This window comes from Rhincodon typus, chromosome 4 (assembly GCF_021869965.1).
Source record: "Rhincodon typus isolate 14 chromosome 4, sRhiTyp1.1, whole genome shotgun sequence".
Lineage (NCBI taxonomy): Eukaryota > Metazoa > Chordata > Chondrichthyes > Orectolobiformes > Rhincodontidae > Rhincodon > Rhincodon typus.
Genome location: NC_063335.1, coordinates 81,821,377 through 81,843,989, shown reverse-complemented (window position 1 = coordinate 81,843,989; position 22,613 = coordinate 81,821,377). Strand labels below are relative to the sequence as shown.

Here is a 22,613-nt window from a genome sequence, read left to right as displayed (position 1 = left end):
TGTCCCCTACTGCTACTACATTCCTCCCTCTACTGGAATGGCTCTCTGTAAAAATCCTTTCCAAAATCCTATACAAACTGACTAGGCATGTCCAGCCCTCCTAATGATGCTTCCCTCTCATCAATTCTCTCCCTCTCCTGACCAGACCTGACTATTCTCCACCACCCCAATCGTAGACCTCCCCAAATTCCTGACTACCCTGCCCAACCTGACCTAACTATTGGTTGTCTCACCAACCATGGCCCCTGTGTTGAATGACACTCTAAATAGTTTCTCTTCCTGTCTGTCTAGCTATTTTTCCCCTTGCATTTTAAAACTGTCATCATTGTCCCCTTCCTTCCCTTTCCTTCACCATTTCTTCAGTTGTTTAGGCTCCATTTTCTAGAATTTCTGACCTCTTCATCTTTTCCCTCTCTCACCCAGAAAATCTCACAGCACCAGGGACCCGGGTTTGATTCCACCCTCAGGCGACTGTCTGTGTGGAGTTTGCATATTCTCTCCGTGTCTGCGTGTGTTTCCTGCGGGTGCTCTGTTTTCCTCCCACGGTCCAAAGATGTGCAGGCTAGGTGGACTGGCCATTCTAAATTGCCAGTAGTTTTCAGGGATGTGTAGATTAGGTGGGTTATAGGGTGATGGGTCTGGGTGGGATGCTCTGAGGGTCACTGTGGACTTGTTGGGCCAAAGGGCCTGTTTCCACACTATAGGGATTCTATAAAAAAAAAAAGCCACTAATCAAGCTTTTGATCAACCATCCTAACGTCTCCTTTGGTACCATGTCCATTTTCCTGAAAAAAGTATTTCAGATATTGGAAGCCTAAAATATAAACGAAATTCCTGGAAACACTCAGGCTTACTTAATTCTTGTGTCACACGCTCCTATATTTTATTTAGTCAGTGACACTACCTTGGTACCATTTTTTTTTTCCCTATCACTGACTTCCCCAATCATGTTATCTCTGAATTTGACACAATTAGCCTGATTCCCTAATCGGGTAATTCTGTTGAGGGCAATTGCAGGGACTGCTAGTCAGAAGTCACAGATTGTATGTACTGAAGTTTGTCAGTTTGGATTTTTGACTTTGAGTTTGATTTATTGTTGTAGCATGTACCGAGATACAGTGAAAAGTGTTGATTTCCGTGCTATACAGGCAGATCGTACCATACAAAGTGCATCAAAGTAGATGAACCAAGTACAGAATACAGTGTTACAGTTGCAGAGAAGGTGCAGACAGACAGATCAACATCAACATTTAAGAGTTCTGGTAACAGCAAGGAAGAAGCTGTTCTTGACTTTATTCATACATGTATTCAAACTTGTATATCTTCTGCCTGACAGAAAAGGGTGGAAGAGAGTATAACCAGGGTGGGAGGCGTCTTTGATTATCCTGGTTGCTTTCCCAAGGCAGCAGGAAGTGTAGATGGAGAAATGTCCTTCTGAGGTATTAGCCTAAATATTAATAGAGCCTATCTTGAGTCAGTTGGTTAGACTTTAAGAGCCTTAGAAGGAGTTTGCAGCAAATTAGATCACAACATTTTAGGGGAGACACATTTCAAATGAATTTAGATACACTAAATATGATCCATGTGTGGTATGCCTACAGACTGCTAAAGTTTAAGTTCGCTTGTCTTTATATACTTGACTTCGTAGCCTTTTAAATTATGAATAACTCTTCTCTATATTGGAATAATTGTAATCGTTCATCTGTTTCTCAGTTTTATGTTGTAATGATTTTTGAAAATGAACATTATAATTATGCTAATAGAGCTGTAGAACACTGACAAATATAGGAGTGCATTGTTCTGTGTACTCCCATGCTGCTTAGAAATATTGACACAGATTTTACAAATGTGCATATTCTTTGAACATTGTAAAGCAATGAACATTTGTTGCTTAGAAACAATATTTGCATGTAAATAAATCTCCAGTTAAATAATGTATTTCAGTTCAGAAATGGGGTTGTTTTCCTATCTAAGCAAAAAATGGTGGTTGAGCAGGGTGAAATTATGAAGATAAAAGCTTGGTCGTCAAATCCTTGAACTGAAACCATTCATGCATGAATGCAAATCTTTATAAAATATCAAGAAAAACAACAGACTGTGTTTTCAAGACTGCTCACACACATTTTGTCTTGAACTGAGATGTACGGGCTGAGAACTATTTGACCCATATTCAGCCATTCAGAAGTTACTAAAATGACTCCATTTGAGCATCAAAATGTTTCTTGAAAGGTTCCAAGCTTTTAACCTCTGTGTTTCTGGAATCTTTCTCCTGCTCATCTCCATTTATGAATATGAATAGAAATCTACCATAACTCCTCAATCACCAGAGACTTCCCTCAATTATTATCAACAAGTTAGTGATCTTAGCAATTTTAAATGTATGCAGTCAATTTCAGGAGGTATGTGTGCTTGGTTAATTCAATATTCCCATTTTGCTAATATCAAACCCCTTGTATATATATTAGATCTATTTTGGAAAGGCTTGAAGACTTGAAGGAAGTAATGATTCAGAATATTTACATTTTTTGGGTATATTTACTATTTGAAGCTACTACCTATTTATGGTCTTTTGATCTTCAATGACCTGCCACTTTGCAATGATGGGACTAAAAGAATAATTGTATCGTGTTCAGTTTGTATTGAGTGTCACTTTGGGGCTGTTTCTTTATTTGTGATTTCCCTTTTAGTTTCTCAACCAATCTCTTTAACTTTTCCCTGCAAGATCTTATCAAAGTTATCTTTTAATTTATTAATATAACATGCTCTGCATTGTTCTTTAAAGGCACTTGTACAGAATGTTCATTGAACAGCCTTTCAATCCATTCTCTTTAATGTTTCGTCACTTCTTTGAACTGAGCCTTCTCCTGACTGTCTGTCTTAAGTATTTTTAGCTCACAAAATAATTTTAAACTTGGTTATTCTGTAGTTATCGTTCTTTAAGTATGCTACAATTTCTATTTCCTGTCTTGTAGGGTCATAGAGATTAGTAGGTCAAGATGAGCACTGTCTTTCATTGTTTCCAAGACACAGAGGACCAGGAAGCAATCATGAATTCCACGGACTAATTTTGACTAAACCTTTTGGGTTTTCATATTTAGTTGATTGAAATGCCTCATTAAAATAACTTTCCTATTCTCACACAGTCCTTCTATTCATAGAGCGAAATAATGAGCTAAAACTCTTTGCAGATTACACTGATGAGATCAAAGGCATCCTTTTTGGATTTCATTAGAAATTCCATATCATAGCCTTTGATCCCAGTCCTTCTGTAGAGAATAATGGGAGGGGTCATTTCTCCAAACTACTAAACGTAATTCTTTACAAATGTAATTTTATTAAGAAATTCCCAAACACGAAACACTCCCAAAAAATACAATTTCATTTTGTTTCTTTTTTAATCCAGATTTGCATATCAATTTTAACTGGACACAGTCATGTATCAGCAAATTCTGTTAAGTACAATGCCATCAGACCCCATTAATGGGAATATGGTTTGGCAGCCATGTCCTGTCATTTTCTTGTGCTCCTAGGCAACGTATATTTTCCCACCCTTCTGAAGCTACTTTGAACACTAATACCACTTTTTAAATTTACTTAGAAAAGTAAGTTTTTTGATTCTTTTATGGATAAAGTAGTTTCACTGTTGAAGTATTGCTGATGTTTTGTTTAGCTCCAGCTAGAAATAAATAGATATATAGAGATAAAGTACTTGTGCTAATTTAAATTCAAGTCTGGTATATTGGTGTGTAGCCAACTTGAACTTCTCTTTGAATGATTGCTGAAGCAGAAGCACTGGTATTTTGAAGGAAGGATTTTGTAAAGTCTAAATCCTTACCAAATCTAAACATTTACAATTTTAGGGCTTAAGTCTAAAATTGGTAGGGTACTTTTTTTAAAAAAAAAGCTTCAGGTAAACTGATAGGTCGTACACACTTCTCTTGAAAATGTTTCTAGTCCACAAGCTAAATTTAAGTGTTAGTACTATAGACGTAAACCCAAGGAGTTGGTATAAGTGTCCAAAAGAAACCTCTGTTGTAATTAGTCCTTGCACTGAATCTAGCCAACAACATGTGGAATCTAATTTTGTAATATGGTTGCAGGAATTTTAGCTATCATAATTACTTGCCAGAAATTTAATATTAATATTATTGTTAAGACGAATGGAAGTTCAAATTTGTTTCAGACTATCGAACAGGCACTTGTGTGTTTATCTGGGTCAAAAGTGGGAGTTGATCAAGCTATCCAGTGGAACATTTTTCATTTATACATTCCTTTGATCATTTCAGGTTCGTTTTTAGATGTGTTATTAGCTTTGGTATCCCAATCATCAGAAACTGCCGCAAGCAGCATTATATTTTCTAATTGCATGATAATCTCTTTACATGACAAGTTAACTGCTGAAATATGCAAGCTTTGCTGTTCAAACTATTTTTAATATAAAACTCACATTGTTACCTTTGTTTTACGAGTTTGGTTGAAGCCAGTTTGCGAAGGTAAACAGTTTTTCTGTGTATTTCTTTGACACCAAAATTACTTGTGCAAATTGTTTTAATGACTAATTTTAGGCCTTTACAAAGAAAAGTATTGTGTTTCATTTTATCTGTATAAAAGGGAGAGAGAGTTTTTTTTTTGTTCAGAAGTAGCCCTCTTTCTGCATATTCTGAGAAGCTGAAGCAATTTACCTGTTTCATAGACATGGACACACAGAAGCTGGAAGCAGGCGTGGCTATTTAGTCCTTCAAGCCTTTTCCTGTATTCAACACGATCATGGCTGATCCTCTATCTCAAAACAGTATTCCTGCTTTCTTCCCATACCCTTTGATTCCTTTAAAACATAGAAATTTATCTGGCTTTTTCCTGTATATATTCAGTGACTTGGCCTCCGAAGCCTTCTGTGGCAGAGAATTCCACAGAGTTCACTATCCTTTGAGTGAAGACGGTTTTCCTCATCTCAGTTCTAGATGGTCTACCCAACATCCTGAGACTGTGTCCCCTGATCCTAGACTCACCAGCTAGGAGAAACATCCTCCCTGCATCTAGTCTGTCCAGCCCTGTTAGACTATTATACATTTCAATCTGATACCCTCGCATCCTTTCAAACTTTAGTGAATACAGGTGTTGTTGAACCAATCTCTCCACAGGACAGTCCTGCCATCATTGGTATCAGCTGAGCGAACCAGTTTTGCACTCCCTCTGACAAATATCTCCTTGTTTAGGTAGGGAGACCAAAATTGCATGCAATAATCCAGTTGTGGTCTCACTAAGACCCTGTATAGTAAGACCTCCCTACTTCTGAACTCTCATCATTTTGCAATCAAGGCCAGTATACCATTTGCTTTCCTAATTGCTTGCTGCGTTGTCTTGTTTGCTTTCATTGACTGGTGTACAAAGACATCCAAATCTTTGTGTACACTGATCCTTCCAAAAATATCATCATTTAAATAATACTCTTCCTTTCTGTTTTTCAACCAAAGTGTACAATTTCACATTTAGCTATGTCATATTGCATCTGCTATGTGTGTACCCACTCAATTTGTTTCCTCCCTACAACTCTTAATCCTGCCCATTTTGTGTCATCAGAAAACTTGGGAGTGTTACATTTGGTTTCCTCATCCAGGTTATTTACATATACAGGTATTTCTGCTGTAATACAGGTTTCGTTAACATGAATTGGCTGTAACGTGATTGATGAACTGTGGACGCTATTTGGATAATGTGAACTTTCTTCTGTACAGTATAGCAATTCCCCTATAACTCCATTTTCTGTAGCAATTTTCTATAGTGAGAGGTCGCACAAGAACGCAGCTATTGTGTTATAGGAGAACTACCTGTATTGTGAATAACTGGAGCCCAAGCACTGGTCTTTGTGGTATTCCATTATTCATTGCTGGCAACTCAGAAAAAGACCCATTTATTCCAATTCTGTTTCCTATCTGTCAATCAATTCTAATATGCTAATATATTACCACAATACCATAAGCTTTAACTTTGCCTACTACCTTCTTATGAAAAGCTTTATCAGAAGCCGCCTTAAAATCCAAATAAACCAGCATATCCACTGGTTCTCCCTTATCGATTCTACAAGTTACATCCTTAAAAAAAACTCTAGGAGATTTGTTAAACACGTTTCTGTCTTCATAAACCCATGCTGGCTTTGTCCATTCCTGTTGATGCTTTCCAATGATTCCGTTGTCATTGTCTTTTATAATTGAATCCAGCATTTTCCCCATTACTAATGTTAGGCTGACTGGTCTATAATTCTTTCTTTCGCTCACCTCCTTTCAAATAGTGGGGTTACATTTGCCACCTTCCAATCTGTAGGTACTGCTCTAGAGTTTATAGAATTTTAGAAGATGACCACCAATGCATCCAGTGTTTCCAGGGCCACTTCCTTTAGTACTCTGTGATATAGATCGTCAGGCCCTGGTGATTTGTCAGCTTTTATCCCCATTAATTTCTTACTGATACTGATTTCCTTCAATTCCTCTCTCTCAGTCCATTCTTGGTTCCCGAACATCTCTTGTGAAGATGGAACCAAAGTCTGTGTTCAATTCTTCTGCTGTTTTTGCTCCCCATTATAATTTGCCCAGCTTCTATCTGCATTTATTTTTACTAATCTTCTCTCACATGTTTATAGAATGTTTTGCACTTAGTTTCTATGTTCCCTTCTATTTTACTCTTAAGCTTCAAAATTTAAGCTTAAAATTAGATTGGGGAAGCCTGTTTAAACAAAGCAGATTTTAACTTTTTTTTGTATAATGATGCTTCCATGAAAATTTAGAATAGCCCATTTAACTGAATCAGGTTATCATGTACTATTGGCTCCTGTCCACAGCTTCCAATCTGCTGCTATATCTACTGGGCATACCCTTTGAATCCAGTATCAATAGAATGTCACAGCTGACTGCACAGTTTAGATTAAATTGGAGCAGCAGTTTGCCTAAACCTCCACTGAACACATAGCAGCAGATGGCAAAATAGGGCAATTGTTTAATTCTATATAACGGAAAACTATACCGTCAAGATGCATTGTGGGGACTTCGGAAAAATAAAATCTGATTCTTTTATTTTCCACTTCTAATCAATGCCTTCTCCGAGCTAAATTGTTGAAATCTATAACAGTGATATTTAGATAAAAATCAAACCTTTGTTTTAAAGTTCACAAATCTTTAGTGGGCTTCTTGTATGTGTCATGTACTTGCAGAGACTTTTTATCATCACAACTTTGAGTAGTTGTCTTGTGCTTTGACACCCAGGACTCTCTTCCTTTTAACCCTGTTTTTCATCATATCAATAATGACAGGGATTAAGTTAGAAATGAGAAAGTGTTTCGAAATTGTCATGCAATTCTCAAATGACTTCTGCCAAAATTCATGCTGGCGTAAAATAACTTTATCGATTGTAGTGTACGATTTAATTCCACATTGTCACTGTCAAAAGTCTGATGTTCCATAAATCAGTCTCAAAGGACAATTTACAGACTTCAAAAAATCCTTTCAATAATAGTTTAATTTACAAATCATGTATAAAGTGTGAACGGCTGGTTTTGCTGTAGGTAGTTGCAATTTTGAAATGTCAAAAAGCTTCCAAATGTCAGCACATCCTGCATGGGCATGTCTGAATTTCCCACTCAACATGCAAACATGCTTGATCCCATGCACTAACTTGTAATTAGGTATAACCCTAAATGCAGATCTCTTGAGCTAAAAGATTGAGGTTAGCTTTTAATGTGAGCATTGTCTTAGATATCCAATCATTAGCTGTGAAATGGAGAATGGACTTGTACACCAAGTATGGAGCTCACCAAAAGCAAGGTCATCCTGAATGTAAAGTCTTAACCTATATGCTGCAATCTTCTACATACTTTATTTTAAGAGGGCTAATTATCTGAATTAATTTGCAGATATAACCCAAAATCTGTCAGAAGAAGATGATGAAATTGAGGAAACAAAACATCCCTTGCAGCAATAATCAATTGCACTCTTTGATCTACAAAAAGCCATTGCATGTAGCTGAAGATATTCAAAAATCAGTCATGTGTATTTTCTTCCAAATGTTTACAGCATTATTTTTATTATTAGCTTCTGCTCTGTTCTAGTTTTAATTGTCATTTTTTTTCTTGAGGTTTTATTTGTGTTCTGTAAACCATGTGCTGGCTTGCACTGAACTTCGTGAGGAATCGGGGAAGTTTTGCTAGAAACCCATGAGGTAAAGGGGACAAATAAAGGAATGTATATGCAGTATGTAAGGCCAATAATTACTAAAGAATGTAGCATCAAGTTGATTCAGAAGAACAGTGCTGAAATTGTTTAAGATATACATGAATCAGAAAATGCATCTTTTTTTACATGCTTTATAAGGTTCACAAACATTGGCCTTTAAACAAACTACTGTTTTTATGACAAGTCTACAAAAGTTAATTTGGCTGTTGTACACTTGCTTAAGTTTATGATTTGTATTATAGCATGTATTTCTTGAAATCAAACTATCTTGCAGTTTGCATTGTCTAAGTAAAAAATAAATTGTTTTGCATATGAGATTTTGTTTTGATTCAGAAATGTTTTCATGAAATTATTTATCTTTACATTTCAGTTCTATATACGTTTTACTATCAAAATTGAGGAAACGTGTAGATAAGGAATTTATTAGTATTACGATTAAGAAGAGCCTTATGTTGCGATCTCTTTCATCAATTCACTTTTTTCTTGAGGTACATTTGATTCATGGGAAAATATAATGGAGCTAAGCTTTTTGAGAATACCTGTAACAAAAGCTTAAACTCCATTGTATACACTATTTGCCTAGCATGAATGTTGTCCTTCACACTGTTTACTTGCAATCTTATTTGATATTTTATCTAATTGGTTCAAATTGAAGATTGTTTAAAAAATGAAAAATCGCACTAAATAAATCATTAAAACAATCAAAGGACCCAGCAGGAGTAAAAACTACGAACCATGATGTTTTAAACTACTATAAATCAAAAATGGGTAACCAGCAGAAGTTGCACCTAAACAAGAAAGGATATCCTGAAGCAATCAAATGTCATATTTTTAAAGCGTTTTAAGCTTTCTCACTAACTTTTTTTTAATTGATTACAGTAGTTATCCTCTTAAGCTTGTTTATAAGAATCACAATTGTACAGCCCTTTTAACATGAAACCTCTTTCTACAATGAAGAAAATAAATGATATTATAGAATAATTAGGAAGGCTATCTGAAATCATGGTTTAAAATAAGTTTGAGGAGGTCTTTCAAGATGAAGTAATTTAGATAGCTGTTCCATAGGATAGGACAAAGATGGTTGGTGGTTTTGTCAGAAGAAAGCTGGAAGGGTAAAGATAGAGAATAACTTACATTTTTCCGGCCTTGAACTTTCCCTGAAGTTTCTTTCCAACATAAGTCATGTCTTTGAGCAAGGGAAACAGAAGCAAAAACCTGTCTCACCATGGATAACTCCCCAGTTCCTGTTCGGGGAATGACGTGAGAGTATTGTGTATTTATATGATGTACAAACGATGTAGCAGTTAAGTCATAATATATCCCACATATGTTTCCTCCCATGCTTTACTGGTTGGTCACCCAAAAAGGGAATAAGTTGGGCAGTAAAATTGTGGGGCTACCCCTTCAAATCAGAAGATCTACAAAGGGGCATCTGCAAGTATTTCCTAAATATATCTTCATATTCTTTCGTGCGAGACACTGCTTCTAGTGGCAGCAGCCATCAAGCCTGCATTTCCCTCATTAATTAATGCTGGCATAAATCTATAAGACCTGAGCAATGTATAATCTTCCTTCTCCATTTTTGATTGAGTGCCAGTTTACGTACCGGAAATCCTTTCTTTGCTTTAGTTCTGTTACCTTTAAGATCCAAGTGTATGGACCATGTCATTCACATGCGTGATAAGTTTCTTTTAAAGTTAAAACCATTTATCAAGCACAATCCAGTTCTTTCAAAGCGTGGAGATCTGATTATAGTGGTTGAGCATTCTCTACACTCTCTCATGTAATGATGTCACTTGTAAAGTTCAAAACGTGGTGTGGGATAGCTGCCCTTCCCCAGACTTTACCCTTATTAATTTCTTGCTAAAATGATCTCTTTAAAAATGTTCTGTAAATGTAACTTGCCTTTTCTAAGATTCTAGTTTCTCCTCATTTCCTTCCTTTATCCATGCAACTAACTGCACTCCATTACCAGGCCAGCTTGGCTCAGCATCTTATGCTATTGGAATCAAAGGCAACAATCTCAAAGAGAATCTATTTTGCGCTAATGGTTTGCAGCTAGTAGCAGATAGAAAGTAGTTAGCAAGTAAAAACATTGTTAATAACTAGGTACAAAAACAAAGTTGCTGGAAAAGCTCAGCAGGTCTGGCAGCATCTGTGAAGGTTTAAACAGATTAACTTTTCGGGTCCAGTGACCCTTCCTCAGAACTGATCACCGAACTGATCATGGATAAAGGCAAAACTGATTCAACCCGCACTTGCTGAAGCAGTAGCACCCTGTGCCTGAAGAGGGTACAAAAAATAACTATTTCTTGCATAGTGTTTGTGTATCTTTCTCTTGCCACTAACCTACACTTAATCTACAAAGCCTCTGTACTTAGTTCACATAGTCTCCATTTGTGCCACTTCCACTTTTAAAATGTATAGAAAGCAATGTACATACAACGTCAGAGCAATCACAACTTCAATCAAAATTCATTCAATGTGCAGGTGCACTCACTGCTTATTCACATACTTTCTGATGTCAGTCTGTCAAGTATAAATTCTTAATCCTAATCTAACGGATCTTTATATGCTGTATCATGCTTGGATTGGATGACTGTGATATGCATTTTTTGGAACTGATGTAGCTTTAAGCTTGAGAGCTAAACTGCAAGAATCATTTGTGGCTTACAATAATTTTTGCACAGGCATGAGCAGATTAGGTGTATCTTATTTCTATCACATGTTGACAGTTATTCCTGCAGGGAACAGTTGATGGTTCTCATATCTTTTAAATACCTTTGAAATCTTCCACTGATTTTGAAAATTAGAATGTAGCTGTTCAGGTTGATTCAAACTATTGTATCTACATGCATACTTACTTTTTGCAAAGGGCGAAATCATGAGGAGTGATGTTCCTCATGTCAGAAGATTGATTGTTTTCATTGTATTAATTCTGCTCACCTGACCTCTGTGCTCAGCCCACTTCTATGTAGGCAGTTGCAAATCACGCTCAGCCATTTTTCTTGGGTTTTTGTTCAAGTTTTCAATCTGGGTTCAAGTCTCCTGACTGAGATTGGTGCAAAAAACAGGATAACTCAAGCAACTGAAAAGGGCTGAAGATTCCTCCAAAACCAGTAAAATAATCCTCAACCGAGAAAGAAAAAGCATGTTCAGAAACGTACCCTTTATCACCTTTTACCAATAAAAGAACACCTTGGATTTAAGCAAACATTCACAAATAGTTTCCATTCAATAAATATTTTTATAGAACTGTAGAGTTCTTTTTCCAAGTTTGCACTTCTTTCAGGAAATCTTTTTTAAGTAACAGCATGTTAGAAATGTTGGTATTCACTGTTCATGATTTCCCAACCACTTAACACCACTTTCCATTTCTCAGAAATTCACCTGTAGCCTTTCATTCTATGGCTTTTCAAGTGATAATCTAAATATTTCTTAAATGTTGTGATGTTAGTGCCAGTGATTTTTTTTCCACTTCAGAGTGGAATCTTGTTTAGATTCTCGTCTCTACCACCCTTTCAGGCATCGAGTTTCAGATGCCTTTTAGGTGAAAAGTCATCTTAAAATCCCTCTAACGCTCCTTCCTTTTATCTTAAATCTATATCTCCTCGTTATTGATTCATCTACTAAGGAGAAATATTTCTTCCTATCTACCCTATCTATGACCCTCATAATTTTGTGACCCTCATAATTTTGTACACCTCAATCAAGTTCCCCCTCAGCCCCAGGAAAATTACCGCAGCCTATCTAGTCTCTCCCTGGAGCTAAACTGCTCCGAGCCAGACAAAATTCCCAGTGACTGTCCTCTGCACCGTCTCTAGTGCGTTTCATCTTTCCTATCCTGTGGCAAATCGTACTCCAGCTGTGGCCTGATTACCATCTTACACAACTCCATTATCATCTCCTTGCCTTTGTATTGAATGCCTTGATTAATAAAGTCAAGACATCACTGGATGAGATTCCATTGGTATCACTATAAAGTTGAAAATTAAACATCAAGGCTTTAATATATGCACACAGATACTGATTTTCTTGCTGGAACAGTGATGTCACTTATGGAGACTATTCATGTCACGTGCATCTCCATATAAATATTCTAAATTGTCAGCACGATTTCTCATTAGATGAAGGAGCCTGTGTAGAAGAGGATGCTTTGAAGGACACTCAACAAGTGAAGATTTTTACATGTGTAAGGGATGTTTCCTGAACAGCATAGTTGTGATTACAAACATACAATTACTGAAAGATTCACATCGTCTTATTGTCTACCAGTAACATGGTACAAAGGAACATTGGCTGACTAAAAATAATAAACAGTCAAATGAAGTGAAGGAAAAAGAAAATGGATGGGCGGAATGCCAAAGCATCAAGCAGTTCTAACGTGAGATTTTAATTTTGCATTCATTTTTATGTGTACACTTTTCACAGATCAATTGTATTTTGATATCCAGATATATAATGGATTTCTTTGAATGGACTTGCCCAACCCTTTTTGGTTGCTTTCTGAGTTCATTTCCATTTGTTGCATTAAGAAATGTGTACATTTTCAATTTCTGCAGTATTACTACTCAGTACAAATCGAGTACAAGTTAACTATTTCCTTCTCCCTATTCCATTATCACATATTGGGCAGGATCTTCACTAACGTACTGTATCTTGAATCTATTGCTAAAAGTCAGCTCCTTGTAACTTTTGATTCTCAATATAGCCATCACAATTCATCATTAATCCAGAGTTTTATTACCCTTCTTCAATTCCTTTTTCAGAAATTAACTGTCCTTTTTTCTTCAAGCGCTTCACTAAACAACTTGTGATGCCCAAAGCTCCACCTTTAAGAAAGCGAACAAAGTTGTCTCCAATTAGAGGGCCCATTCCAAAGAGGCTAGCTTCTTTGGCACACTCGAATGTATAGGGATCAATTTCAATTGGATTTTGTTTACATGAAATGGGCTTACTTGGATCTATTCCCAAGTACTTTCCATGCTCTTTAAGAAAGGATAGATTAGGGTAAGTACCTATCAGCACCAACGCCATTGAGATATTTAGGACCATGTTCTCTCCTGAGGCAGTGTGAAGAACACATTTCATATCTGGTTGGAAAGAGATAATGCAACTTTCCGGGAAGCTTGTATAGTTAGAGTGAGGGGTGGTGGTGTAGGACTGCTTGCACATTTTGCGATAAACCTTATGATATTCTGGATAAAGCTTCCTAGGAAGCTGTTTGAAGATTAAACCTGAATCACTGACATTTCTTCGGAAAGTATGAATAACAGGGATTTTGTGATGGTAGGCACACAATACTGCATCTGCTGCAGTCAACCCTGCACCAACAATGAGAACAGGATCTGATAACTGGTTGACTTTGCAGCTTTTGATGGCAGACTCAAAGGCCGAGATATAGTGAAATACAAAAGGCAGGTCTTCACCCTCAACCCCCAATCTTGCAGGTAAATCGTAGGTGCCGGTGGCTAATACAACATTCTCAGTTAAAAGGCAAAAAGGCACATGTGATTCATCTCCAATTCGTTGAAATCCTCTGACCTCCCAAAGGTTGTGAGCTGGTCCATTTGCAGTTGTGGGCAACTGTTGTGTGGTAGCATCCTTTTTAACACATTTAAGCAGTTTGTCCTTTATATGCTCTTGATCTTGCTGCAATTTTGAGACAGAAGTGACCCAAGTGTTGTTCACAAAGTTTTTCTGAAGACCCATAAACTTGACATAGTCGTTATAATATGAAGCTATTTCTTCTGGAGTTGCTCTGTCATTCAACAAGTTTCTGTAGAAAAACGTATTTGTATTAAGTACATGCTATTAAACAGATCACCTGACCATTAATTTTTTTTTAATCAGTCTAACAATCAATACGTTATAATTGATTAAACTAATTCAATGATAGCTAAAGGATTAGTGTGGTTCAAATCTTTTGAACAAAGTCCATTTTGTCACTTCTATGGATTTCACTGCTAAGGAAGCCAAATGTTAACTGGATTTCATCTTTGTTTAGAAGTAACTAAGCACCTTAAATAAAAAAATCCAACCATTTTTAATTGTAAATAATAATATGGAATTTAGATGAACAATATTTCTCAAACATGTTTTAGAGGTAAATAAAAGCATTAATTTAAATGTGATAAATATCCTATTTTAATTACCTTCAATTTTTACAAGCGGTTTACTGAGATGGAATTAATATTAAACGTTCCAATAGTAAGAACACATTAGATAAATAATTATGGCTGCATTTACATGCTGACATAGGTTCATCCAGTATGCAGTACCTCCCTGAATTTTGCATGGCTGCCTTAGCTGTCAAGGTGTCCATTGTTTTAGCTGTTGGGTTTATGCTGTGCTTCACAAAGGTTTAGTATCAATTCATTTTTATTCTGTCATGGGATGTGGGTATCACAGGCTAAGCTGGCATTTATTGCCCATCCCTAAGTACTCATGAGAAGGTGGTGATGACTGTCATCTTTAATCACGTTCACATCATATGGTCATGTGATATAACTACACCCACTGTGTATGTTTTGACTCAGAAACTGTAAAGAAACAGTTATACAATTCAAAGTCAGGATGGTGTGTGGCTTTGAGGGGAACTTTCATACAGTGTTCCCATGCGTCTGCTGCTTTTGTCCTTCTAGGTAGTAGAGGTCATGGGTTTGCATGCCTGGCTGTGATGTTGCAGTGCATCTTGTATTCAGTACAGACACTGCGTGTTAGCGGATGGTACAGTGTGAACAGTGAAGGTGGTGGGTGGGGTGCCAATCAAGCAGAGTGCTTTGTCCTAGAAAGTGTTGAGCTCCTTGAATATGTTTAAACTCCACTTATCAGGTGAGTATAGTGAAGAATATCCCATGATAGGTCTGACTTGTGCCATGTAGACATTGAATACACTTCAGGGACTTAAATGAGTTATCTGCAGTGGAGTTCTTAGTCTCTGACCTACTCTTGTAGTCACAGTATTATAAATGCCTGGTACAGTTCAGTTTCCAGTCATTGGTAACCCTTAGAGTACCAGTTGTGGGGGATTCAATGTTGGTAATATCGTTGTGTCAAATGGAGAAGGTTAGATCCTCTTTTATTGAAGATGGTCATCGCCAGCATTTGTGAGACGCAAATGACAAATGAGATGGAAATTCAATGATAAAAAGGGTTTAAATTCATTATTTAGATTAGATATTAAATAGGCTGTCTGTACTTAAAATTGATAAGGCACCGGGACTGGATGATAGGCATCGAAGACTATTGGTGAAGATGAAAATGGAAATTGAGAGGCACTGGCAAAATAGTTCTTCAGTTCTGCACAGACTCGGTGGTGTTCGGGGACCAGAAAATTGCAAATGTTAAGTCTTTGTTCAAAAAAAGGTTGTAAGAATAATTCAAGCAACTACAGACCAATCTGTTTGACCGACGTGGTTGAGGAATTCCTAGAAACAATATTTCTGCATTAAATTAAAAGTCACATGGATAAATGCATTTTAAGGAGAGCCAACATGGATTTCATAAAGGAAAATCATGTTTCAATAACTTACTGGAGTTTTTTGATGATATAACAGGTTAATCAGGAGACAATACTGTTGATGTGGTGTACATGACTTCCAGAAGGAATTTGATACAATGCTACGCAGCAGTTTTGTAAGCAAAGTTAGAGCTCATGGAATAAAAAGGACAATAGCAACATGGAGACAAAATTGGCTGAGTGATAGGAAACAGAGAATAATTGTTAACTGATCTTTCTCATACAGGGGGGATGTTGGTGATGGAATCATAGAATCCCTACAGTGTGGGAATAGGCCCTTCAGCTCAACAAGTCCACCCTGACCCTCAGAGCATCCCCCCCACAACCCACCTAATCCACACATCCCTGAACAATTTAGCATGGCCAGTCTACCTAGCCTGCACATCTTTGGACTGTGGGAATAAACCAGAGTACCCAGAGGAAACCCATGCAGACACAGGGAGAACGTGCAAACTCCACACAGACAAGTCACCCGAGGGTGGAGTTGAACCTGGGTCCCTGGCACTTTGAGGCAGTAGTGCTAACCACTGAGCCACCGTGTCACCCTAACATAGACACATTGAGAACATGTGAACTCCACTAGTAGACAGTTTGGGGACACTTGCTTTTCCATATCTATGTATGTTAGTGATCTAGACCTCAGTGTACAGGAGCAGGCCAGTATAAAGACTCCAAAGGAAATAGGCAAATTGGCGGGAGTGGATGGATAGGTGACAGATGAAGTTCAATGTGGAGAAGTGTGAGGTAATACAGTTTGGTAGGAAGAACATGGAAAGATAAAATAAAGGGTACATCTTTAAAGATGGCACAGAAAGACAGCTATAGAGTCACAAAGGCGTGCAGCACAGAAAAAGACTCTTTGAGTCTGCACCAGTCAAAAACAACCACCTAACTATTCTAGTTCCATTTTCCAGGACTTGGCCCCCTAGCTCACTCTATCCATTCTCTCTTCATAACTAAAACTCTTCAGTCCAGGCAACATCCTGCATATTGCATTAAAAAAACTAGGTGGCCTAGTGGCACAGTGATTAGCACTGCTACTTCACAGTGCCAGGGATGTGTGTTTAATTCCAGCCTTGGGCGACTGTGTGGAGTTCACATGTCCTCAATGTGTCTATGTTAGTTTCTGCCAAGTGCTCTGATTTCCTCCCATAGTCCAAAGATGATGGATTGGGTGGATTGGCCGTGCTAAATTGTTCCTTAGTGTTCAAGGTTATGCAAGTTAGGTTGTTTTGCCATGGTAAATGCAGGTCCCACTCCTGAAATGGTCAATAAAACATCACAGGGCTGGAATGAAAATTATCGTGGGCCAGTGGTTGTAGTCTACGTCAGTAACAACAACATCGGTAATACTAGGAAAGAGTTTTTATATAGACCGTATGAGTTAGGTGCTAAATTAAACAGCAGAACCTCAATAGGTTATAAACACTGGATTATGAGTTGAGCTGCATACAAATTGGCATAGGATACATGAGAGTAGAGAGATGAATACATGGCTCAAAGCCTGGTGGGGTTGAAGTGGGTTTCAATTCATAAGCCACTGACATCAGTACTGGGAAATTGGGAACTGTACTATTGGACCAGTTTACAACTGAATCCCGCTGGTGCCGGTGTTTTGTGAACCACATAAGCGGGAAAGTAAAGAGCTTTAAGCAAAGGTAAGGGATCAAATTAGAAATATGTGACATATCAAAGAGTGGAGACAAAGTGACACAAAAAAATTGTAAAATGGGGAATGAGAGTCAGAGAAAGTTAGGACGGGACAAAAAACACTAAGACCAAGTGTTGCAAAGAAAGGAAAAATTCTAGGCTCTGTCTCTGAATGCTCTTAGCATTTGTAAGAATATAAAATTTGATTGTCTATACACAAACTCGTTCTGAGTCCCATTAACTCATCACACTCTCATCCTGCTACTGATCCACACTGATTCCCAGTCCTGCAATAGCTTAATTCATAAATTTTCTTCCTTGATTGCAAACCCTTTCAAGGCCTCACTCCATCCTATAATGAACTCTTCTAGTCCTAAACCCATATGAGTCTCTATGCTCCTCCAATTCTGGTCTCTTTGTGCATCCACGACTTCAATAATTCCAATATTGACAAGGATGTCTTCTCTCCCTCAGGTGATCAGATTCTCTACCTCTCCACCCCGTTCTCACTCTTCCTTTAAAATGTTCCTTAAAGCCTCTTTCTGTGAAGTTTTTGACCATCCGCAATAATATTTCCGATTTGGTTTGTAAGATTAGGCTCGTGTGAAATTCCTCATTACACTGATGGCTCTATCTTACTGCAAATGGTTGTTCTCTTAGTCTAGGGACTTTTGTGTTATAATATTGCTTATTTTGAAGCCCCAAAGTGAGTTTAGGTGATGAACTTTCAATAATTATCTATATTCATCAGATTTGTTGACATTCATTTCTTGTAGTCTTTTCAAGAGTTCACATGATAGGAAGGTAATATGCATATAAACACAGAGCAGACTGTCTTGACATGTACCTTATGGTTATTATCAGCAAATAAATAAGTTTAATTCATCAGACCGGATTAATTTTGCAAAGGAGCAATGAGTAATACTAAAAGAATGGAGTCATCCTTAGCAGCCAGTAGGACCATGTAAACCTTGAATGAATAAAATTTCACAAACAATGAGTGGTAAACATTTGAATGTAGCTATAGAAGCTAATCCTCTCCACTCCCAAATCCACATTTGATGAAATGGGAGTAGAGGATCAAATTAAAATAGTTTACTTTGTGTAATGGTTTTGAAATAATGGCATCTTTTTCTTGAACATTTTACAACACCAGCCTCAAAGTTCATGCTCTTCGAAGGAATGCCGGCCCAGGTGTCCCCAGTGTCTGACAGAATGCTGTGAAGGAATGCTATTCTGCTGTCACATGGCCTGAACAGAGATCGCAATGTCAGGATACTAAACTAGGTCACAATTACGGCACCTCAGAGGTCCCAAGTCATGGTTTCATTCTCCCAGATGAGAGAAATGAGGTTGTGTATATGAGTCGAGAATGCTTCTCTGTTACATTTCAGTGCGGCTAGTATGTTGTGGAATATGGTTGAGGGCTCTCATATCAAGGACTGAGTCTTGGTTGAGGAGATCTTCTAAGATCTCCTTTGAATGAGAACTCACTGCCTCGCTGTTCTTGATTATTTTCCATCATTAGCTCGCAGTGGGGTAGGTCCTTGGCCTGTAGAAGATCTCAGCTGCACTAAAGAATCCAACATGCTCATCATGTCGATGAGTTGCAGCACCTTTTCCACTACTCACTGTTCTTTGGGGCACAGGCTTTTTCTTTGTTGGACCTCGACCTTTTATTTGTCTGCAGACGTGCTTTCTTCCCCTCCGCCCCGAGTATAGGTGGGTGTTTCCAGTCTAGGAACACCTTGTGCCTGTGATTTACTCGTACCTGGTTATTCTTGTCAAACTAGTCTCGATGTTTCCTGATAGAGAAACCCAAAGTCTCCCCACAGGCGCTGTTTATGAATTACTACAGGGGCAGACAGAGTCACTGTGGACATTCTGTTCATTTAGTGTCACCAAATTGACTGTGAAGTGTTGACCGAGTAGATCTTTATTTGTAAAATTTTTTGACTCCATAGACATTGAAGGTCCTGTGGCAATCTTTCTGCTGATACTGTTGTTTCTGGGCCAGGCCGATGAAGATAGTACACTGGATTAGGTTATGGTCAGTCCAGCTGTCATCAGGTTCTGTCATGGTGTCAATGAGGCAAACTTTCTTTTAATCGCTCGTTCAGGTGATGACGTAGTCCAGCAGATGCCAATGTCCGGAGCGAAGGTGTTGCTTTGAGGTCTTGCATTTTTACCTCGAACAAAAAAGAGTGTTTGTTATGACCAGGTCATGCTTTCTAGGCATTTCATCAGAAGGATGACTCCTTTGGTGTTTGCTTTGCCTTCACCTTCCTTACTGATCTTTTTTTTAATGTGGGGTGTCCAGTACATACTGACCATAGTCATGGTGAACAAAGTCTTTGTCCAATGGCAATGATAGGCGAGATGACCAGAAGCCAGGCTTTGCTGCATGTACAGGGATACTTTTTGTCACACATACTTCCTTGCCCCTAATCCCTTGCATTTTACAAGCACACTTGTTTGTGGTTCCATGTCAAATCAGAGAAGGCACTTCATAAACAATCAGCCCCTCTAACATCAGCAAAGACTCACAGTGCAGGCTACATGCTTTAGAAATGGCCATTTGGATCCTCCCCCTGTACCAACTGCACTTGTGACCCCTGTGCAATTTTAACCTTTGATGTCTGATTCAAGCTTACCCCATTGCTGGAACTGTCTGGCTCCACATGTCTTTGTGCTGCTCCCCCTTCCCCTGCTGTTGTAACTGACTGGCTTTGCTGCTGTGTGTGTTGTTCATGACTCTGAAGCAATGTTCCCCCTAAGCTAAACAGTCACGTAGTTACATTAACTTATGATTTCAGAAGTTCCTGCTGCGCAGACCTCAGAGGCCTCAGTGTAGTGGCAGAAAAAATTAAGAGGGACTGTAGCTCTGAAGCTGCTTCTCCTTCTGCTGCTGTAACTGACTTGCTCATGCTCTCCTCCACCTCTTTACTCAGCCGTATCATCCATTTGCTATCCGTCTGATCACATCTCGAGTGGCAGTAACAGCACAGTGGTCTTGCTGCCTCTGTCACTTTTATCCCTGCTGCAAGTCTCATACTGTCCCACTGCTCCCCTGCCCTCCTGTTCTTTAAAAGAATTGAGCAGTAACTCTAGAGGAGTCTCCCTGCTTTCTGCAAGTGGGGAGGTCATTGCAAGAATCTTCCTCAAACACCTTCCTCCAGTGGCTGAACGACTCAACCCAGAGTCACAATGACGATTCTGTCCATCCTGAAGCACAGTGGACAAATTCAAGCATTGTGCCAAGACTAGCATTAACCTGTATACACATCCATAGAACATAGAACAGTACAGCACAGTACAGGCCCTTTGGCCACGATGTTGTGCCAACCTATTATCCTACTAAGATCAAACTACCCTGCATACTACCATCCATGTACCTATCCAAGAGTCGCTCAAAAGTATCTGACTCCACTACTACTGCCAGCAGCGCCTCTCAAAAGCCTTCAACATTATCAACCCGGAGGGACTGTGAAACATCCTCCGCAAATTTGATGGCCTACAAAAAATGTATCAGCATGCTTTATCTGCTGCATGATGCAAGCCATGATCTGCACCAACATATCCATCACAGACCCAATACATGTGTAACTCAGGATCAAGCAAGCCTGGGTCATCGCACCAACACTCCTCTCCATCTTCCCCACTGTGACACTCCACGTCATTTCCATGAAACTTCCAGCTGGTATGGAGCTAATCTACATGACAAACTGAATACTATTCAACCTACACTGCCTTCAATCCAGAGCTAAGGCCACAGTAAGCAAAATTATAAAAGGACATGGAACTAACAGAACGCAGTTGGTAATAATAAATATAATAGAGTCATAGAGATCTACAGCATAGAAAAAGGCCCTTCAGCCTACACTGGTCAAAAACAATCACCTAACTATTCTAATTCACTTTCCAGGACTTGGCCTATAGTCTTGTATGCCAAGGCATCACAAGTTCCCGTTAATATTTTTTAAATATTATGAGCCTCTACCACCCTCACAGGCAGTGAGTTCTGGATTCCCACCACCTTCTGGGTGAATCAAATGTTGCCTTACCTCCCCTCTAAACTTCATGCCCCTTATTTTAAATCTATGCCCCGGTCATTGACCCATCCACCAAAGAGAAATGTTTCTGCTGTATCTAACCTGTCTATGACCCTCATAATTTTATACATCTTAATCATGTTCCCACTCAGTCTCCTGATGTCCAAGCAAAAACAACCCCAATCTATCTAATCTCTCTTCCTAACTAAAACTCTTCAGCCAGGCAACATCCTGCTGAATCTCCTCACCCTCTCCATGCAACCACATCCATTCTATAATGTGAATTCCAGAATTGCACACAATACTCTAGTTGTGGCCTAACCAACTTTTTGTAGAGTTCCAGCATCATATTTCTGCTCTTAAACTCTATGCCTCAGCAAATAAAGGCAAGCATCCCATATGACTTCCTAGCCACTTTATCCACCTGTCCTACTACTCTGAGGGATCGGTGGACATGCACACCAAGATCCCCTAATCCTTGGTGCTTCTCAGGGTCCTACCTTTCATAATATATTCGCTTGCCTTTTTTGTCCTACCCAGGTGCATCACCTTACACGTGTCTGGATTAAATGCCATTTGCCACTGATAAGCCCACCTATAAGGCAATGGTAAGGTTATGTTCCTCACTATTTACCACCCCATCAATTATCATTTCTTCCACCAACTTACTACCTTCCTACGTTCAAATCTAATATATACCATGAACATCAAGGGCCCCAATACTGATCCCTGCAGAATCCCACTGGACACAGACTTCCATTCACAAAAACACCCCTTGACCATAACCCTCTTTTTCCTGCCATTCAGCCAATTGTGGATCCAATTAGCCAAATTTCCTTGGATCCCATGGGTTCTTACCTTTCCTATGTGGGACCTTATAAAAAGCCTTGCTGAAGTCCAAGTAGACAGTAACGAAGGCATTGCCCTCATCTACAAACCTCATTGTATCTTCAAAAAATTCAGTCGGCTTGGTCAGAAATGACCTCCTCTTAACAAAACCATGCAGACTGTTCTTGATTAACCCCTGCCTCTCCAAGTGCAGGTTAATTCTGTGCCTCAGAATTGCTTCCAATAGCTTCCCCACCTCTGAGGTAGACTCAGTGTTTTGTCTCTGTTTTATCAATGTGTTTGCAATTATACAGGCTACCCAAGACACACAAAAGGGAT

At 38.6% G+C, this 22,613-nt stretch overlaps 2 protein-coding genes across 4 annotated transcripts in view; one reads left to right on the top strand and one right to left on the bottom strand.

Moving 5' to 3' along the window:
- nbn (nibrin) overlaps positions 1-8,916 on the top strand; it is a 57,035-nt gene extending 48,119 nt beyond the window's left edge. Inside the window, exon 17 of the mRNA XM_048596145.1 lies at positions 7,904-8,916. Coding sequence (XP_048452102.1) covers positions 7,904-7,934 — 31 coding nt within the window. The 3' untranslated portion in view covers positions 7,935-8,916. The remainder of the gene's footprint in view (positions 1-7,903) is intronic.
- Positions 8,917-12,596: 3,680 nt separating this feature from the next.
- Positions 12,597-22,613, bottom strand: part of osgin2 (oxidative stress induced growth inhibitor family member 2) — a 33,129-nt gene continuing 23,112 nt past the window's right edge. For all 3 annotated transcript variants that reach the window (XM_048595591.1, XM_020510390.2, XM_048595592.1), the window contains one exon: positions 12,597-14,001. In XM_048595591.1, coding sequence (XP_048451548.1) covers positions 12,966-14,001 — 1,036 coding nt within the window. In that variant the 3' untranslated portion in view covers positions 12,597-12,965. The remainder of the gene's footprint in view (positions 14,002-22,613) is intronic.